The sequence below is a fragment of the Mesoplodon bidens genome, assembly GCF_964165515.1.
Source record: "Mesoplodon bidens genome assembly, chromosome: 8".
Taxonomy (NCBI): Eukaryota; Metazoa; Chordata; class Mammalia; order Artiodactyla; family Ziphiidae; genus Mesoplodon; species Mesoplodon bidens.
Window position 1 is genome coordinate 113,057,386 of NC_138165.1, and position 20,276 is coordinate 113,077,661.

Genomic DNA, 20,276 nt, shown 5'->3' on the forward strand with positions numbered 1-20,276 from the left:
TGAGGGTCACTTTATTTGGGTGTCGCAGCCCACGATGGCCTGCCAGTCAAACATTCCGCAAAGCTTCTTGTCACCTGGGGCCCTGGAGCACTGAAGGACCAGCAGCCGGGACCCTGGGCCCCACGAGTATAGGGAGCTGGGCTCCCAGCGCGGGGGCGGGGGTGGGGGGGTCAGGCAGCACACCCTGGGAGGAGAATGCAGCTCCACGGAGGGAGTCCCGCAGGGGTTGCAGCTCCTGCTGGGCCTGGGGCGAAGCTCAGGCCTCCCTGGACACCTGCCGGGCAACAACTGCGTGCTCACCCGCCCACCCCTCCACGAGTCCTGGGGCGGTCCCAGTTCCTGCCGGCCCAGCTCCTCCTAGAGCCCCGTATACGCAGGTGGGCGCCCAGACGCTCACTTGTGACTGTAGGTGGAATATAAGCACCTCGACTTGCATGGCAGCTTCAGGGTCGCAGACTTCGTGGCTCGTTGCCACGTTGCTTCAAGGGTTTCCTTGTGAACGGAGCTGGACGTCTTTTCCCTGTGGGGGAAAGGAGTCCGCAGGTGGAGGTGACAGCCGACGGGTCAGGAGCACGAGGGAGGGGGCCCACCTCGGGGGTCTCTCTGCCTTGTCCCTGCAGCACTGGGCCCTCCCTGCCCTGGGCCGGGCCCCGGACCACCCTTGAGCTCCCAAGCCCTGCCCACCCCAGGCCAGGTGCTGGGCAGTGACAGGCTCCCCCTCCTTGGCTCCTGGGCCCCATTCATTCCTCGTGGGGATCCAGGAAGCCACAGACATCCTGACCAACCCACACTGCCGGGCAGAGATCAGCCAGCTCCACAGGGAGCTCCCTGTGGGTGGCCTGGGCAAGGCCAGCGTGGGTGTCTGCAGTGCACACACACGCACACACTCATTCAGACACACCAGTGTTTGCATACACATGCGGGAATGCATTCTCTGCTGCCCTCCAGGTGACATGCGGCACTCCTTTACCTGGAGACAAGCCCTCTGTCTAGAAATGATGTTTATAATCAAAGTGCTAGTCACATCCAGGATGGAGAAGTGACTCCCCAACCATAAGACCCTAGTGCATAATGGAAGGATTAGAATGAGGGCATCTGTGTCCCTACTAGAAAGTGAAGACACGTGACAGAGCCATCAAAGATGGGGCACATGGGTGGGATCCCGGGAGACCCCAGCAGACCCTCCCTCTGCACAGCAAGGACTCCTTCTAGACAGGACCCCACCCTCGAAAGTGAAACCTCAGTGACCCTAAACATTTCCCTCCTCTCCGTGTGGCCTGAAAATAAGGACAGGTACCTACAGAGTTTCTAGCATAAACCCATTTCTATACCCAGCCTGGGAAAGCAGAGAAACACCAGCAAGGAACTTGCCAAAGATCTCAAAATATGCAGCAGCGTTGACCTGGGGAATCAGACCGACTGTCCCGACGTGAGAATATCAAGAAACAGGAGAAAATATTAAGAAATGTCTACTTTGAAGAAGTCACAGCAACATGGTAGCCTCAGCTGAAATGACCCACTTCCTGGCAGACATGTTGAAATGTTGGGCAAAATCAAAGTATTTATAAAATCAACAGCTACCTGAGGTCACAGGAGAGCTAAGCCTGATGCACTTAAAAAAAGAAAGAAAAAAAAAAGAAAAAAGAAAGGCCCTGTGTGGTTGTAGTGAGTGTGTGAGTGGTTATCAGATGCAGAAACATTCCCTTCTGGGCATCACAGGTGAGCAGACAGGCATGGGACAGGCAGCTGGAGCTGGCAGCCCTGTATGGCCTGGACTGTGGAAGGAACAAAAAGCTCTCCCTGCTGGCCAGTGGGGGCCAAGAAAGCTTCGCTGCCAGGGCTCTGAGCAGAAGCATCTCCCAGCAGCATCAGAGTCCCACTGGTCCTCAGCTGACGACAGGAGCAGATACAAAAGCACCCACAGAGCTCGCCCAATGTAAGGCAGAATGTGATTACCCCAGGGAGAGAGAGAATAGCAAATCCCCAGCAAATAAGCAAAAAAAAAAAAATCAGCAAATTTAAAAATTACAACATGCCAAAAACTACCTACCACCCAGAGAGAGCACCCTGAGAACGTTGGACAATGGGGTAACTGGAATAGTGTATAAGGTGTTATGTGTGGCAGCTGCCGGTGCACCCCAGAAGGTGTGGCCATGCTCAGTTCAGACCCAGCTCTCCCACCAAAGCCACTGGGCACACACAGACTGCACGGGGACACTCCCACACAAGGACATGCCTTCAAGACCAGCATAGGTGACTGTTTTGCATAATTTCATAGAGACAAACAGAGAAAGTCAAACAAAATGAGACAGAGGAACATGTTCCAAATGAAAGAACAAGATAAAGCCCCAGGAGAAAAAACTAATGAAACAGAGATAGGTGATTTACCTGATAAGAAGTTCAAAGCAATGGTCCAGAAAAACGCTCACCAAACTTGGGAAAAGAATATAGGAACACAGTAAGAACGTCAACAAAGAATTAGAAAACACAAAAAAGAACCAATCAGAGCTGAGGAAGACATTGAAATGAAAAATACACTAGAGAGAATCAACAGCAGATTAGGTGATGCAGAAGAACACATAAGCAACCTGGAAGACAGAACAGTGAAAATCACCCTATCAGAACAGCAAAAAGAAAAAATATTTTTTAAAAATGAGGACAGCTTAAGGAACCTCTGAGACAACATCACACATACTAATGTTCACGGCATAGGGGTCCCAGAAGGAGAGGGAGAGAAAAGGGGGCGGTAAATGTATTTGATAAAATAATGGCTGAAAACTGCCTTAACCTGAAAGAGGAAACAGATATCCAGGTCGAGGAATCACAGAGGGTCCCAAACAAGATGAACCCAAAGAGACACATACCGAGACATATCATAATCAAAATGGCAAAAGGTAAAGATAAAGAGAATTTTAAAGGCAGCAAGAGATAAAGAGAGAGTCACAAACAATGGAACCCCTATAAAGCTATCAGCTGATTTTTCAGCAGAAACTTTGTAAGCCAGAAGTGAGTGGCACAACGTATTCAAAGTGTTGAAAGGGAAAAACCTACAACAAAAGATACTCTACCAGCAAGATTATCATTCAGAACTGAAGGCGAGATAAGAGTTTCCCAGACAAGCAGAAACTAAAAGAGTTTGTCACCACTAAACCAGCCTTAAAAGAAATGTTAAAGCATCCTCTTTAAGCCAAAGAGAAAATTTTGACCATAACAAGAAATGAGAAAATATATGAAAAAAGTCTCACTGGGACTTCCCTTGTGGTCCAGTGGTAAAGAATACGCCTTGCAGTGCAGGGGACGTGTGTTTGATCCCTGGTCAGGGAACTAAGATCCCACATGCCGTGGGGCAACTAAGCCCACACACCACAACTGCTGAGCTCGCGTGCCTCAACTAGAGACCGCTTGCCACAATATACAGAGCCCATGCACTCTGGAACCCGCGTGCCACAACTACAGAGCCCATGCACCCTGGAGCCTGTGCACCACAACTAGAGAAGAGAAAACCCACACACCACAACTAGAGAGAAGCCCACACACCACAATGAAGAGCCCGCTCACCACCACAAAAGATCCTGCATGCCTCAGCGAAGATCCCACATGCCGCAACTAAGACCCAATGCAGCCAAAAATAAATAAAATAAATAAATAAAATAATAATAAAAATTCTCACTGGTAAAGGCAAATATATAGTAAAAGCAGTGGATCAGCCACTTAAAATTTAAGCTAGTACAAAGGTTAAAAGACAAAAGTCACAAAATTAACTACAATAAGGAGTTAAGAGATACACATAAAGATGTAAAATATGACATCAAAAACAAAATGTGGAGCGGGGGAGTAAAAAGATGTAGAGTTTTTAGAATGTGTTTGAACTTACATGACTATCAGTTTGAAACAAATTAGATAGATGGCAGATAAATACAGAGATATGTAGATAGATATAGACATAGATACATAGAGACAGAGATATACGTGAACCTCACAGTAACCACAAACCAAGAGCCTACAATAGATACACACAAAAAAAGAGAAAGGAAACCAAACATAACATTAAAGAAAATCATCAAACCACAAGGGAAGAGAGACCAAAAGAAGAGCAGAGAACTACAAAAGCAACCAGAAAACAAGTAACAAGATGGCAATAAGTACATACCTATCAATCACTTTAAATGTAAATGGAGTAAATGCTCCATTAAACAGACATTGCATAGATGAATGGATTTACAAGAAAAAACCTATCCATATACTGCCTATAAGAGACTCACCTCAGAACTAAAGACACACACAGACTGAAAATGAAAGAATGGAAAAAGATATTCCACACAAATAGAAATAAAAAGAAAGCTGGGGTAGTAATACTCATATCAGACAAGACAGAATTTAAAACAAAGTCTATAACAAAAGACAAAGAAATGCATTATATAATGATAAAGTGATTAATCCAAGAAGAGGATGTAACGTTCACAAACATATATGCAACTAACATAGAAGCACCTAAATATATAAAGCAAATATTGAGACATAAACGGGAAAATTGACAGTAATACAATTATAGCAGAGGACCTTAATACCCCACTTATGTCAATGGACAGATCATACGGACAGAAAATCAATAAGGAAACAGTGGCCTTAAATGACACATTAGACCAAAAAGGCTTAATAAATATCTATAGAACATTCCATCCAAAAACAGCAGAAGACACATTCCTTTCAAGTGCACATGGACCATTCTCCAGGATAGATGACATACTAGGCCACAAAACAAGTCTTAACAAATTTATGAAGACTGAAATCATATCAAGCATCTTTTCTGACAATGGTATGAAACTAGTAACCAATTATAGGAAGAAAACTTGGGGGGGGGGAACATGTAGAGACTAAACAACATGCTACTAAAAAATTGAGCCCATGAAGAAACCAAAGATAAAATTAAAAACACCTTGAAATGAATGAAAATAGAAACACAACTTTCCAAAATCTATGGAATGCAGCAAAAGCAGTTCTAAGAGGGAAGTTTATAGCAATACTGGCCTACCTCAAGCAAACAAACAAAAGTCTCAAATAAACTACCTCACTTTCCACCTAAAAGATTAGAAAAAGAACACCAAAGCCCAAAGTTAGTAGAAGGAAGGAAATAATAAAGATCAGAGTGGGAATAAATGAAATAGAGACCAAAAAAAAGAAAAGAAAGAAAAAGATCAATAAAGAACATAGCTGGGTTTTAGAGACGATAAACAAAATTGATAAACTTTTAGCACCAAAGTCAGGTGGCTGGGGACAGGATGAGAATTGCTGACATCTACCCTTCCCAGAAAGACAGCCCTCATATTCAGAGATGAGGGGAAAGGGAGATCTGAATACCACAGATTCTCTGTTCTTACCAAATTTGATTTTCTTCAATAAATGTTATGCTCTATGATCTTTAGACCATTTACCAAGACTTTAAATGGTTGCATTTTTAAATTATCATAATTTTCAACAGTCTTGCTTGGAAGTGGGTCTGTGGACCACCTCAGGCCAGAAGTAGAAACTATATACCTGTTTTTTAATATAATTGCTATTTCAATAAGATAAGGAAAGGCAAGAAATATTTATACTGTCTTTTATAATAATCTTTGCTGGTGCTTTGTGTTCACGTAAACAGAAATTTTCACCTGATCACTTGCTTTCAGAACACCTTTAATACTTCTCGTAAGGCCAGGCTACTAGTGGGTTTTGTTTATCTGGGAATGCCTTTATCTCATCTTCATCTTTGAAAGTTACCTTTTCTGGACATAGGATTCTCAGTTGGCTGCTTTCAACCTGAAGAGCTTCCTTTAGAATCTCTTTTAAAGCAAGTCTGCTAGCAATAAATTCTCTCAGCTTTTGTTGAACTGGGAATGCTTTTATTTTGCCATCATTTTTAAAAGATAGTTTTGCTGGATTTAAGAATTTTGCTTGAATTTTTTTTTTTTTTTTTTTTTTTTTTTTAGCACTTTGAATGTCATCCCACTATCTTCCAGCCTCTAAGTCAACAATTACTCTCATGGGGTCCTCTCATACGTAATGAGTCATTTTTCTCTTCTTGCTCCCAAGATTTTCTCATGGGCCATGGATTTCTCCAATTTTACTATCATGTGTCTGTGAATCTCTCTGCATTTACCCTTTGGAATTCCTTTGTCTTCTAACATGTATAGATCAACATTTTCAGTACTTTTGTGAAGTTTTCAGCCACTCTTTCTTCAACTATTCTTCAATCTCTCTCTCCCCCGCCACCTCAGCCCCATGCCCCCACCCCCACAACCCCATCACACGTGTGCTGACGTGCTCAGTGCTGTCTCACATTCCTTGAGGCCTGCAGGGGCTGTGGGTGGGGCAGGGCAGGGAGGAGGCGAGCGGAGAGCAGAACGTGGAGAACTGCCCAGTGCTGGGGCAGGCGGGGGCCTGGCAGGTCTCGCTGACCCACTGCACAGCCTGTGGCAGCAGAGGGGCCGGGCCAGGCTAGAGCAGCGGTGCTCAAATGGCCTGCCCTCAGGACCCCTTGGCACCCATAAACTTCTTTGAGGCCCCCAAAGAGCTTTGTTTACGTGGGTTCTATCCATCCACGTCTGCGTCTTACAAGTTAAGACTGAAAAATGTGTTTAAGTACTTAGTAATACATGGAAAAAGTAACACTAAACAACCCATTGCATATTCATATAAAGAACATGTTTTTAGGAAAAATCTGTACTTGGCCACATCAGAGCCCACACTGTGAGGGGAGCCTGGCCCTCTAGAGATTGTGTGTCGTCAGGACTTGGTGACGGGACACAGCTGCTTCAGTGACAGCGTCCCAGTGCCGTGTGTGTGTGTGTGTGTGTGTGTGTGTGTGTTCGTGTTCATGGGGAGTGACCGTGTGTGCGCAAGTGTGTATAAGTGCGTGTCCGTGGGTGAGTGAGTGTGAGCGCCTGCCTGTGCCTCTCCGCTTCCAGACCCTCCATCCCCATGCTAGGCAACCAGCCAGTCCATCCACCTGTCCCTGAAGCCCAGAGGGAGGGCACAGAGGCCGCAGGCAGGGACATCCCTGCAGACCAGCGGGTATGGGGGCCACAGACCACCCACGTCTAGAAATGCCCTCCCGGTGGAACCGGGCACGCGGCTCCCCCTGAAAAGGTTCCAGGGCCCGCGACCAGCCCGCAACCTACTGGACCATGGACAGTGCCATCCTCCGCATGGTGCCCTTGTCAGCAGGGGCCACGGCCGGGCCGCGGGGGACCATGAGCTGACCTGCGGCTTGGGCACCGTCCTCTTGGCAATATTGGGCTTGAAGGACCCGGTCAGGTAGTACAGGAGGGAGCACATGCTGAGGGGCATGAGGCCCTCATCCGTGCACTTGTTCACATCGGCCCCGTTGTCCAGCAGAAGGCTGACAATGTCAACGTGACAGTGAACCTGCAGGGAGGAGGCCAACCTGGTGAGGACAGCAGGCGCCCTCAGGGAGGGCTGGGAGCCCAGGGAGGCCCACACCAGCTCAAAGGCAGGACACCTGCTCTCGGCTGCGCCTGGAGAAGGCACGCGGCCCCTACCCGTTTCCCACCTGACCCCGTACATCCATCCCACTTGGGGGCTTCACAGGGCGGCAAGGGGAGAGGGGACAGCTGCACCCATGCGAGGGGCCCATCTCCCAGGACCCTCCAGGTCAGCGCTCCTGCAAGGTCACCCTGCAGCCTGCTGGGCGGGGGAGGACTCACAGCAGCCGCAGCGAGCACTGTGTAGCCCTTGGCGTCGGCCGCATCGGGGTTGGCAAGGTTGTCCCTCAGGATCCCGTAAATCCAGTCGTAATTCCCCTCCTGGGCCTTCAGGATCATGTCCTTGGAGAGCCACTCCTTAGGCCCGTGGCGCATGAAGCCACTCCACTTCCCCTCCAGGATGGAGCCCATGTTCCAGCTGGTGTGAGCCCTCTTATTCCTGGTGGCACAGAGAGCCTCAGTGGTGGCAGACCGGCTCTGGAACCCCAACCCCTGCCACCAAGGGGGCCCACCCTCCCTTCCACACTTCCTCTCTCATGCCTGGCCCGGCACCACCCTGGCCCTCTTCTCCCTGCTTGCAGTCCGCTCCTGGGGCACCCTGAGCCCTGGGTCCCCACTGCTAGCTGGCCACCATGGGACATGCTGCCCACAGGTGAAGATGCTCTGGCTAAGTAAGCATCTTCCCTTGGCAGGAACAGCTGCAAGTAGACCCCATGCATCATGATTTACCCATGTGCTCTGGGAAAGGGGCTCTCACAGAAGGCGTCTGGGTGGGAGGGAGGCCAGGCACACACATGGGTCTGGCACTCAACACCAAGCACCCACACCCCATCACTGCTCATTCACTTTTCTTTTTGAGTAGAGAACATGCAAGTCCCACGGGCTGCTCACCACACATGGGGCCTCCTGTGTGCACACAACCTCCTTCACAGTCAAGAACCTGTGGATTAATGGTGGCTTCTGTACTCAACAATCATCAACAATTATAGGCTCAGCTGATGTTTCATGATGGATGGATGGATGGATGGATGGATGAACAGGTGAATGAATGGGTAGACAGGTGGGTGGGTGGATGGGTGGATGGATGGATGGATAGGTGGATGGATGGATGGATAGATGGATGGATGAATGGGTGGATGGATGGATGGACGGATGGATGGATGGACGGATGGATGAATGGGTGGATGGATGGATGGATGGACGGATGGACAGATGAATAGATGGATGAATGGGTGGACGGGTGGATGGATAGATGGATGGATGGACAGATGGATGAATGAGTGGATGGATGGATGGATGGATGGATGGGTAGGTGGATGGATGGACGGATGAATGGATGGATGAATGGGTGGATGGGTGGATGGATAGATGGATGGATAGATGGATGAATGGGTGGATGGATGGACGGATGGATGGATGGACGGATGGATGAATGAGTGGATGGATGGATGGATGGATGGATGGGTAGGTGGATGGATGGACGGATGAATGGATGGATGAATGGGTGGATGGGTGGATGGATAGATGGATGGATAGATGGATGAATGGGTGGATGGATGGACGGACGGATGGATGGATGGATGGATGGATGGATGGATAGATGGATGGGTAGATGGATGCATGGATAAGGAGGCACTTGTGCTCACAAAACATGCATTCTAAAATAGTTCACAGATATCTGAGGACAAAGTTTAGGAAAGGGATTAAAATATTCTTGAAAATTGTAACTTAAAATTAAGTTTTCTTCAAGGGGCTGCTAACTTTCCCAGAGCTGTAGGGGCATGAGGGGGTGATCTTTGGAGACCAACAGAGAAGCTCCATCTTTCCGCAGCCATCTTTGGAAAAAGCCAGAGGCGCAGTCAGCCTCCTGGCCTCCTCCTGCCCTGCTCCCCCTCAGCCCTGGGCACTCAGGCAGTGCGTTCCAGCTCCCAGGCCAGGCTCCCCACCTCCCCCTTCATCACTGGGCTGCATCAGTCAGTCAAACAAGATCAGTCTGGCAAAACACCCCGACAGTTGCTGGGCCAGGCACCAGAGGCCTTCAGGAACCCAGGCCTGAGTGCGCACCTGTCAGAGGACAGGAGGGCCTTCCAGGCGTGAGGATGAGGAATGAAGATGGGCCTGATTACCTGAACTTGTAAGCTTGCCTCTGGATTTTGACCATCAGAGGGGTCTCATTTTTGATAAACCAGGGTTCTCCGTCCTCAGCAAACGGAGGGAGGTCGTTGAGAGAGATGCGGGCATCCAAGTCTCTGCGGAAAGAGGAGGTCACAGGCAGGCTGCTGTCGTCAGCGGAGCAGATGTGCGTTTCTGGAGGCAGAGTGAGGCCGTCGTTCAGAAGAAACCGCTTACGGTCGTAGGAGAACGGGTCCCGCCCCTCCTGCAGGGCCCACTCCAGCTTCTCCTCATCTGAGAGGGTGATTCCGGCAGGCATGTGCGTGAGAAAGCCCGAGAACTCGGGGTAGCTGCGGATGGAGAAGCTGCCGGGCCTCTCCACGCACAGCTTCATGAGGTGCTCGTGGAACCACAGCCCCACGTCCTGGCTGCCGTCTGGGTAGGTCTCGACGCCCGGCCCGAACCATTCATCTGCTTTGTACAGCCCCTGCAGGACAACATCCAGAGGGCAAAAGGGAATATTCAGCAGGGCCTATACTCTGCGACCAGTTTCTTAAAATCAAAAGAAGAAAGCATCTTCCTAAGAAATGTATTCATTCAATCAACAAAGATTTACTGAGGCTGAGGATGCACCAGGCACAGGGTCGGAATGGACGCATGGAGGACAAAAGCACTGAAGGCAGCGCGTGACTGAGGGTCTCACGAGGGAAGCCTGTCGGGGATGCCGAGCATGGGCTAGTTTCAGGGCAGCCCCTGCTCCTCTAACATGGTGGGCCCAGCCCAGGCACCCACCAGGCTGGGACAGCAGCACTCGGGGTAGAAGCACCAGGCGCCGAGTCAGACTCCGGCAGGTGTGAGCCGAGGAGGAAGAAGAGGAAGAGCAGCTCAGCCTTGCTCCCCGTGAACCCAGCAGAGTGCAGCCATCGCTGGGCCTTTCTGATGCTTCTGCTGGGGACGGCGGTGTCAGTGCCGGGCAGAGGACGTGAGGAGCGGGGAGAGCCAGGAGGGCCTCGGGGAGAAGCTCTGAGTGGCAAGGGAGCCCGGGGACAAGAGTTCCGTGCAGGGAGCACGGCGGGGAGGAGCGGCTGCACCTTCCCTGCAGTGGTGTTGAAGGGTGCCTGGAGGTCTCCGGGTGGGCAGAGGAAACGCCCAGGCAAAGGCACGGAGGCCTGAAACTGGGGACACACATGTCACCCCCTGGAGCTGTGCCCTCACCCCTCACCTGTGAGCCCTGCTCTTGGGGCTCTCCGTTGTTCAGCAGGCCCATGGAGCATCTCTGGCTTCAAGCCTGGGGCTGGGCACCGTGGGGATAAGGCCGTGCCCACAAGAAGCTGGCAGTCCAGACCAAGAGGCAGAAAATGAAATGAAGGAATAAAACGTGCAAGGATGACCTCATGGTGCAAAGGCTTGGGCTGGGGCGGCGGGTGTTTCCGGGAGAAGCTGTGGAACGAGAACGGTGACGGGCGAGAAGTGCCACCAGAGTCTGTGAAAGTGGTTGGTGGAGGGGGGCGGTGCTCGTTCATCCGGGAAGCTCCGAAGTGTCCCAGAGGAGGTGGGAGCCTGGAAGAAAGATTGGAGGTGGGGCATGAAAAGGGGGCACGGGCAGGGAGGCAGGTGGTTGGAAAAGTGGCTGCCCCCCAGGTCTGTGGAGCCCAAAGGAGCTCCTACCCCTGCCCCAGAAGCCCCACTCCTAGGAGTCTGTCACAGGAAGTAATCCCAGCTCATCAGTGCTGTAATATATTCACAGGTGTATGTGAACAGCAAAGAGTAACACCAGGAACCTCGACGGTTAAATAAAGGAGATGTCCACAGGAAGCAAAACACCATTGGCTTAAAACTTCTTCTTAATATGCATTTTCTTTTTGACCAAACAATCCCACTTCTAGGAATGCACCCTGAAGATCCCCGGCGAAAACGTGGAACCCTCAGTGAGGAAGGCTGCACCAGAGACTCAGGGAAGCCCCGCATCATCAGTCCTTCCGGAGTCGCTGGGACAGGGCAAGGCTGCCTCTGGGACCAGGTGTAACTGCAGGTGGCGGACAGGGCGCCCAGCGCACCGCCTGCGGGGTGGATCGTGTGTGCACGCTTGCCCATCATTTGTAAACACAAAGATAAAACTACAAAGGTGATCACCAAGGACCAGGGAGGGGCCGAGAAGGAAGAGAAGAGACTCCTCGGGGTGGACCCTGCTTGCCGGATTTGACTTGGAAAAAACATATTTTTCCATAATCACAAAACAGGGCTTCCCTGGTGGCGCAGTGGTTGAGAGTCCGCCTGCCGATGCAGGGGACACGGGTTCGTGCCCCAGTCCGGGAAGATCCCACATGCCGCGGAGCGGCTGGGCCCATGAGCCATGGCCGCTGAGCCTGCGCATCCGGAGCCTGTGCTCCGCAACGGGAGAGGCCACAACAGTAAGAGGCCCGCGTACCGCAAAAAAAAAAAAGAAAAAAATTTTTTAGCTGCAGGCTTTGTAGATTTCAAGTCAGTCTACATTTCCAGCAAAAAGGTAGATGATACGCAATTTGAGATGCCCACCAAGTAAGCCATCATGGCCTGGTCAAAAGGCCTACCTCCAAACATCATTAACACCAACAGTTAATGGTACCAGACATCAAAAGACCCATCTTAAAATCTCTCATTGGCTGGAAGAAAATGTTCAAAATGGCCACATTTTAAATCACACACACGAGAAAGGATGTTCAGAGATTGTCTCTTGTGGATCAGGTATTACATGTAGTTAGAGCTGAGTATTCATAATTTTGGAGAATAGGCAGATATGCCAGTGATGGAGGAATTGTTTTAGCGATTTTTCAAAAGTTATTAGTTCATTTATCCTGGAAAGAGCAGTTAAACTGAATAAAAACCAAGAAGTAGTGTAACTGCCACTGGTTGAGTGACAGTGACATAGTTTGAGAAGATGAATAATAACCTGGTACCCTTTTAGGTAATGTTGCCAGGCTTTGAACTCTGCTTTCATCGTTTATGGTTATCCCTTGCACACAAAGTAGAGTACCATGGCTGAGGATGGGAGGTCCAATGTACAGCTGGTCTAATATGGCCTCAATGAGACAACATCAACATCAGCTTCAATACCTGGTGATTCATGCATCCAAGAAGGATCAAGACTTCAAGGCCATGTATCTCAAGCACCACTAGAGCATCTGGTGTTTGTGAAAGAAGCTGGGTAAGGGGGTTTGTCAGTGTAGAGTATGTATGAATTGCTCTCTGACTATATCAAATCCAGGAATCACTGGAAGTCCATCTGCAGGTAGAGGGCTATTACTCTATGTCCATTTGATACCACCTTCAGCCCATGTGACTACTCTGGGGGGCAAAGATATGCCCATCTTCTTGCACTTTTCTGAGTTTACCCACAGTAAAAATTCCTAAGAATGTTCAGCATCAACAGAACATGGACGGTGTTGGGTAGAGGTACAGGACAGAATGCCATTCAGGTCGAACATACTGTTGTCTAGGGCAGTGGTTTTCAAACTGTGTTCTGAAGAATTCTAGTTGTTGTAAAGAAGTCTCCTTAGATGTCGCGATGGTGGTAAAGTAAGATGCTTGTGGCAGGTTGCAGGCCCCCACTTCTGCTTCCTCCAGAGCAGCTTCACTTTTACTCTGGGCTTCCATAAAGTTTTCATTCTAAGGGCTTCATGGCCACAAAGCCTTTGGAAGACCAACCATCGAATTGGTTAAACAACAAGAATAAGCTGCTCACAAAGTGCTGGATGTATCAAGAGGCCTTTTGTGGAATCTGATTGGAGCTTTGTGAGATGCTGTTAGGTAAACGGATTCTTTGGTAGAATTTCTTCCATTTGTGTGAAAAGTTCTGGTTCCTGAGTAATCCCAAAGAAGATGCTGTGAGTTCACTGTGCCTTTGTTTTAATCCCAGTGGGTCAGAATATCTGCTTACTCATTCAGCAGGCTACTACAGATTTGACACAGAAAAAGAATGGGGTGCAGGTTAGATATTTCCTGAATTTCAATCAGTTAAGATAGTGGGGCATGGTCCGATGTGGTTCTCAAAAAGATGTTGCCATGCTTCAGACAGTGCTGATAACTAAAAATCCCCTGGTCCAAATTTATTATGTGTCTCTGAAGGCTTTAACTGAGGAAACGCAATGCACACTCATGGAAGAAACTGAGCCTTTGTTGTGATAAAATAGCTTCAGCTATTTGGCTTGAGGAGTTGACTTCCCTACAAAGGGCTGTGCTGAATCTGGGTAGAACAGGACAGGAGTGGAGGTGAAGGCCCCATCATGATGATTCGCTGGATGCCTCCTGGGTCACACTGGTCCACTGGAATGATGTCTTCTTCAGTAGTAAGGTGGTAGAATCACCATGGGCAAAACTCCAGGTGCCAGATCTGTAGGCAGAGTTCACTTTGGGTGGAGCATCGCCAGCGTCTGCACTGAGGGTCTGGCGAAACCTCAGGTCCCCGAATTCCCAGTAATAGCACTGCTGTCATTGTCTCTTTTCTCAGAGCAAGGACAACAGTCCCCAAATTCAAAAATAAAAAAATCCAGCTCCCAAGTTCCTGTCACACTTTGATAATCTCTTCCAGGTCCAGATCCAGTTCTTGAAAATCTGGAAATCTGGAGTCCACACCGTGACTACACTGAAAGACATCTGTTCCAGCGAGAGCAGAACGCTGCAGTGAAACCCTTTCAACCTCCTATCCTGGACAGCTCATGTTTTGTCACAGAATTTCAAGCTTTGGGTTCCAGTTGTTTTTTTTCCTCCTTTCTCCTGAGGTAAGCATCTTATCACCACAGTCTTAAGATTCTTCTGAGGTACATCCAGATTTAATTACAGAAGAGCTAAAAGACCAACACATCTTTCTCCAAAACAGTCACTTCTCTGGAACTGAGATCCTTTGTCTCTGCCCTCTAGGTAAAGAGAACAGCCAATGGATTTTTTCCAGATGTTTGTATGAAATAGCAGAACCGGCTAATACCTAACAGACAAAGCACTTACGTGGGTTTGTGTTTGCTTGCTTAGAACTGTACCACTGGCAAGCACCACTCCACAAACTGAAAAAAATGTTTGAAATCCAAGTGTTCAAACATTTCTCTGGTGTTTTCTGGATAATGGCCTGGAATTTGATAAAAGCAGCTGACAATTAACAAAGAAGCAAAGACTGGCCTTTTGGCCATCTGAGTAAACACACTTGCAAGCAAAGCAAATACACAAAGCAGGCCGGGAAAAAGTTAAGGTTTGAAACACTTGCAACCTGATTTTGAGGTTCAGCTGAAGTTCTAACAAAAGTTGTCGGAGAATGTTAACCTTCAATTAATAAAGATGAACCCCCAAACATCTTCAGGAATTCCATGCATGGTTCAGTTTGTCCAGTCAGCCAGCTTGCTAAAAACCCACCTGCACCATTAATTAGCTGGACTTGGCAGCACCATTTAAAACTAAGCCTGCTCGCTACCAACCACACAAACTAAGAATATAAAATAGAAGCAAGCAACGATGGCAACCGTGGTCACGGAAAATGGTCGGTGCAACAGTCAGGAAGGTCAGCAGGCACCAGAAGGTAAGTTGTTGGCCCAAAGATGAAACAGCCTTCTTGATCCTCGAGAACACATCCACTCCTTCTTTCAGCTGCTTTATATTGGGGGCCACCGTACCATATGCGTCAACCACCCTTCAGGCAACCCATGGTGAAAAGACTCAGAATAGAAGCCAAACAGTGGAGTGTCGTTACCCTGAATATCCACTACACAGAGAACAGCTCACATGTTCCAGGGATTCAACAGAGATTTCAAACTGGTAGTGACAGGTCCCAAATGACATCTAGGCCTCAGTTTCCTCCTTGTGGCAAAGGAATTGTGGTTCTTAACTCTTCTGGGTCACAGCCCTCTGAGAACTTGCTGGTGATGGATCCTCATTCCCCTAAAATGCCCATTCCCACCAATTTCTGCACACAATTTCAGGGAGTTTGGGAATATACACCTCCAATCCAAGGTTCCCAGGTTCAAAATCCAAGGATCAGGCAATTGCTAAGTTTTCTTACAACTCAAAAAAAAAAAAAAAAAGCCAACCATTACGAACAATAATCATCCCTTACATCCACCGACGCTTTATAGTTTCCAGATGTGATTTTTCACAAAGATGCAAAGGCTAGGCGGTGGAGAAGTGAGTCTTTTCAGCAGATGGAGTTGGAACACTTGGACGTTCACACATGCAGGAGGAGGAGGGAGCCTTACTTCACACGAAACACAAAAATTAACTCAAACACAGACCTACAGGTAAGAGCTAAAACCATAAACACAGAAGAAGACACAGATGACAATCTTATGACCTGGCAAAATTATAGGCAAAAACGCGACAGCTGGGTGCTGGGGGTGGGAGGACAGACCTGCTCCAAAGGCACACAGGGTAATGTTCTGGGGCTGCTGGGACTGTTCTGCACCTTGACTGTGGTAGTCGTCACACAGCTCTATGCTTGTCAAAACTTCCAGCACTGTATGCTAAAGTGGGTGGCTTTTACTGGAATGAATAAGATGGGGGCGGGGGAGGTATCTCTATCTGCAAAACAAGGAATCTTCTCCAGGAAAAAGGGCAAGTTTCAAACTAGTAAGTGTAGACTGAGCCAGTTTCTGTGTAAACAGGTACATATTTTCGGTGAGTCTCCTGTCTAACCGAAGGATACACAACGTGCTGCTAGTGCAGCCCTGCTCCAGGGAGCAGAACAATGACCAGCTTTCATGTTCTTCTCCTGTTCTTTTCATTTTCTCTTCACGCGCCTTAGGACTGTGCCTTATGACGATACTATTATACTCACTAAGACCAAGAAAGCTACTTCTCGTCAAATAAACAATCTTCCCCAGGAGCGCCTGTGCTGCTGTCCAGTGGCCGGAACACCAGGGCCGTCCCCTCACCTGGAAGAGCCTCTCCTTCAGGTACGTTGTGCCGTAGCCCTCTCGGGCGCCGAGGTAAAGCGTGCCGGTGGTGTTGGAGCCATCCGGCCACACGTCGGTGCCCAAGCCGTGGCGGTGGTCCCAGCAGAACTGCCCGTGGTAGGACTGTGAACAGAGAGCTCCGTAGAGGCTCTGTTGGAGGAGCCACCCCGCCCCGCCCCGCCCCAGAACCTTCCAGAATGCCCTCCCAGCTGAGCCTCCAGGCCTGGGCCGCAGTGAACGGGGACTGTGGGGCTGCACTCGGCTCACAGAGGGCCGGCCACCAGGCCCCCCTCAAGTGCCAGGGGTCACCCAAATCATGCAGAGTGGGTGCCAGGCGCTCGGCCCCCCGATGGCCACGCTCCCTCCTGCCCGGCTCAGGCGGAGGAGTCTGGGGAGGTGTCGGCACTGCCTAGGTTTGGGTGGGAGCTGTCTCCACTCGGGAGCCCCAGGCCAGGCTCCGCTCTCACCCCATCGCCCCCGCTCAGGTCCACGGCAGCAGGCTGGCCCAGTGAGTGGGGGGCCGCTAGGCATGGCCCTGACTTAAGACTGCTTGCTCCTGAGGCCATGGACGTGGGCCGTCTGTGCTCCAGTCCCGAGCCCCGGGCAGGGGGGAAGTGTGGTGCAGGTTACCCTCTACTGGGGCCCCAGGAGGAAAACAGAGCGCCATGTCCATTCCGAGCACTTTTCAGTCACTAGACTTGACTCTCATGCGAGTCAGACAGCCGCCTTCTCTGCCAGAAGCAGGCAGGCTGAGCACTCAGGCGGCCGGCAGCCGTGCTCACAGGCCACCCTGTGCCTGCGGGACGGTGACTGCGGCCCGCTTAGCGCCCCTTATCTTCCTCTGGTGACGGAGACGAGTCCCCACAGGTTGACGGAGGACTGACCCCAGACCCTGGCACACGTGACCAGGCCTGGCGAAGCGAAGGGCTCCCAATCCCCGCCTCCAGCCTTGATTTGGGTTTGGCCACGGGACGCATCCCCGACTCTCACCAGTGTCCACTAGGGCCCTTTCTCTCTTGCAGGAAGGGGTGACACCGACACCACCCTCTTCTGCCTGACGGCAGAAGGTCAAACTTGGCCGCCCACGTGGAGATCGGAGAGAGAGGGCCTGATAGAGTCGCTGGAACCCCTGGATCCAGCCAAGCCTGAGGTTGCGTGACCCCCGCAGGTGGACTTTGCAGTCACAGCCGCCTACAAGGGTCCTTTCCAGGCTCGTGTGGGGGGACCTGGTCCTGCCAGTCACTCCTCCTGGCCAGTGCGGGGACACAGTGAGCAGTGAGGCGCCGGGCGGGGGCCGGCCCATCTGCTGCCCACAGTCATTCCCTTTGTATGATTTGGAGGGGCCTATCAGAGTCTACCCAACCGAAAAAAGTCCCACTTTGCAGACCATCTGTGTAGAGCTGTAAGGAGAATCCACCCCCCGGGGTCTCCTCAGGTTCGCCTGCAGGAGAGCGGGTTTCTGTCCACTCCCAGGAGGGCGCAGCTTTGGAGGAACCTCTCCATCCTTCCTCCACACAGCACCGGAGCCTCATCTGACCAGCCAGACTGATGCGCTTGGGCCCGTTCCTCAAAGGCAGCTGACACGTTTAAAGCCGCTGCTCTCGGCCTGCACGCCCTCTCGTCCTCCTGGCCTCTCTGGTTCAGGAGCTGCCATGGCTGCAGGAGCATCTGCTCGGTGGACCCAGACGTCCCCCGAGGCAGTGACAAAGCTCCACCTGCTGTGGTCCCCCTGCACGGCGAGGATCTGGGGCCAGGAGGAGCCGTCAGTGGGCCCCAACCTACCATAGCTGGGAACGTGGGCTGTCTGGCCACTGGACACCACAGTGTTGGGTAAAAGAGGAACTAGCCAAGGACTAAAGAAACAGATGCTGAACAAAAATCCGCGCTTGGGTCATCGGGGTCACGATGCCGTGCATTCTTTGGCAGAGGCTCAGCACAGGCTCAGGTCCCGGCCTCTGTCCTCACGTGAGGTCTGGAGGCTCCTCCGAGCTGGGGGCGCATTCCAGGTGGGACTGGGCGGGGGGCCCAGAAGCTCCGCCTCTGCCTGCTGTTGCTCCCGCTGCCCCCTCCGTGCCCCCACCGCTCCCCAGGCTCCAGCCCAAGACGCCCGCTCGCCTCCCTGCCCCGCTCTCCCCTGAACTCGGGAGACTAAGTGCAGGCGGTGAGGGGCTGGGCGAGGTCCCCCAGCCTTGGGCACCAAAACCAGGTGAACCGAGGCCCCAGAGGCAGAACCAAGCCTGGAAGAGAGAGGGGCAGAGCCCCTAGGAGGTTGTGCCAGCCAGCGCTGGCCTCCCAGAAGAGCTTCAGTGCCAGGTGTCCTGCCCTCTGATGCTTTTCCAACCCCCCCAAATGCACACACCCCTACAGCGCCTCCAGACGGTTTTTATTATCTGCAAGCAAAAGATGCACTTAAGTCTCCACTGAGCCACACAACCCTGCAAGCAGGGCAGAATCCTCCACCAGCGCACGTGCAGCTGGCAGGGATGCAACACCTTGTTGGGAAGCCTTCAGAAGCCAGCTTCCCACTGGGGGAGGCGCACTAAGCCCCCAGGCCACAGCACACGCCCGGGTTTGCCACACGCATGGCTGCTCCACCTTCCTGGGGACGCCAGGTGGCGCCAACAGCTTCTGCCACGGGCCCCTCAGAGTCCCCACTGAGGTCCTGACACTGCCTGCTGCAGGGGCGCAAAAATGCACTTTCACCTTTAGGAAGATCCACTTTTTCTGTTTGAGCTTAAATACAAGGCAATTTCATCAATACCAATATACCACTCACGACAGTAATTCGCAATTCTAAAATATTTGCCTAGAATAAGAATTTATCTTCTGAACTCACAGTTTCCCGAGCTGCAGCCTGTGGACACTCAGGCTAACCTCAGACGTGATCTCAGAAGTCTCTCTGGGTGTTTCTGAAATAGGAAGGACGTCTGCCTAGCATCCTTCCCATCGGTGGATCTACCAGCTCACAGCACGTGCCTCTTCGAAGGAGAGGGACAGGCTGTGGCTGGTTGAACCGGGCAGGAGAGGGGAGCACCAGGAACTACCTGCCTCACCCGCGGGCCGGGAGAATCCTCCGCATCCCAGCTTCATGTCCAGCCCGAACTCTCCTTGGTAGATGCAGCCGTCCTGCCATCCTGCACACCCTAGATAAGCTCGATGTAGGCCTCCTTCAGGGCCTGCTCCCCCTCTTCTCCCTCCGGGGCCTCCCGGATGAATCTAGGAAGATGAAGAGCAGGGGGAAGGGAGACCGATGCTGGCTGAAGGTCTCAGGGCCACTGGGTACCGAGATCCACACACCATCTTATTTCAACCAGCAACCCCCGAGGCCGATTGCACAGCTATCCCTGTTCTCCAGAGAGGGAAACTGAGGCACCAGGGGCACAGTGCTTGCCCAGGGTCACATAGAAGTGGAAAGTGCACTAAGTGTGCAGCCATGTCTGTCTGACAAGGGTAACGGCTGCAGTGCCCTGGAGCCCGGACTAGTTAGCCCTCTCCAGCCCAGGCCAGCTCCACTGCCTGGAGCCCAATGGCTGCCCCACTCCAACTGTGCACTGGGGGGCCTTGTCTCCTCCCCCAGCCCAGAGTGCACCCCTCCCCTGGCCTCTCTCCTTGTCCTGCAGGGGGCTTTGGGCCAGGGGAGGGGTCTGAGAGCAGCCTGAGGGACAGCAAGCTGACTAGCAAGATGGACAGACTGATGGGAGGATGCCAGGATGGGCAGGTGCACAGCAAGGGGGCGGAGCACGTGCCAGGGTAGGTTTGCTTCTTTCCT

The 20,276-nt window shown here is 51.2% G+C and overlaps 1 protein-coding gene across 4 annotated transcripts in view; it reads right to left on the reverse strand.

Annotated features, from left to right (window-relative positions):
• ANKMY1 (ankyrin repeat and MYND domain containing 1) overlaps positions 1-20,276 on the reverse strand; it is a 27,051-nt gene continuing 6,775 nt past the window's right edge. Inside the window, exons 2-6 of one of the 4 annotated variants that reach the window (XM_081243177.1) lie at positions 10,988-11,156; positions 9,611-10,083; positions 7,707-7,923; positions 7,161-7,407; positions 1-520 (exon numbers count right to left, since the gene is read on the reverse strand). In XM_081243177.1, the coding sequence (XP_081099303.1) occupies positions 444-520; positions 7,161-7,407; positions 7,707-7,923; positions 9,611-10,083; positions 10,988-11,119 (1,146 nt within the window). In that variant the 5' untranslated portion in view covers positions 11,120-11,156 and the 3' untranslated portion in view covers positions 1-443. Of the gene's footprint in view, positions 521-7,160; positions 7,408-7,706; positions 7,924-9,610; positions 10,084-10,818; positions 11,157-20,276 lie in introns of those variants that run through there. The other 3 variants (XM_081243178.1, XM_081243179.1, XM_081243180.1) reach the window with 3 other exon arrangements.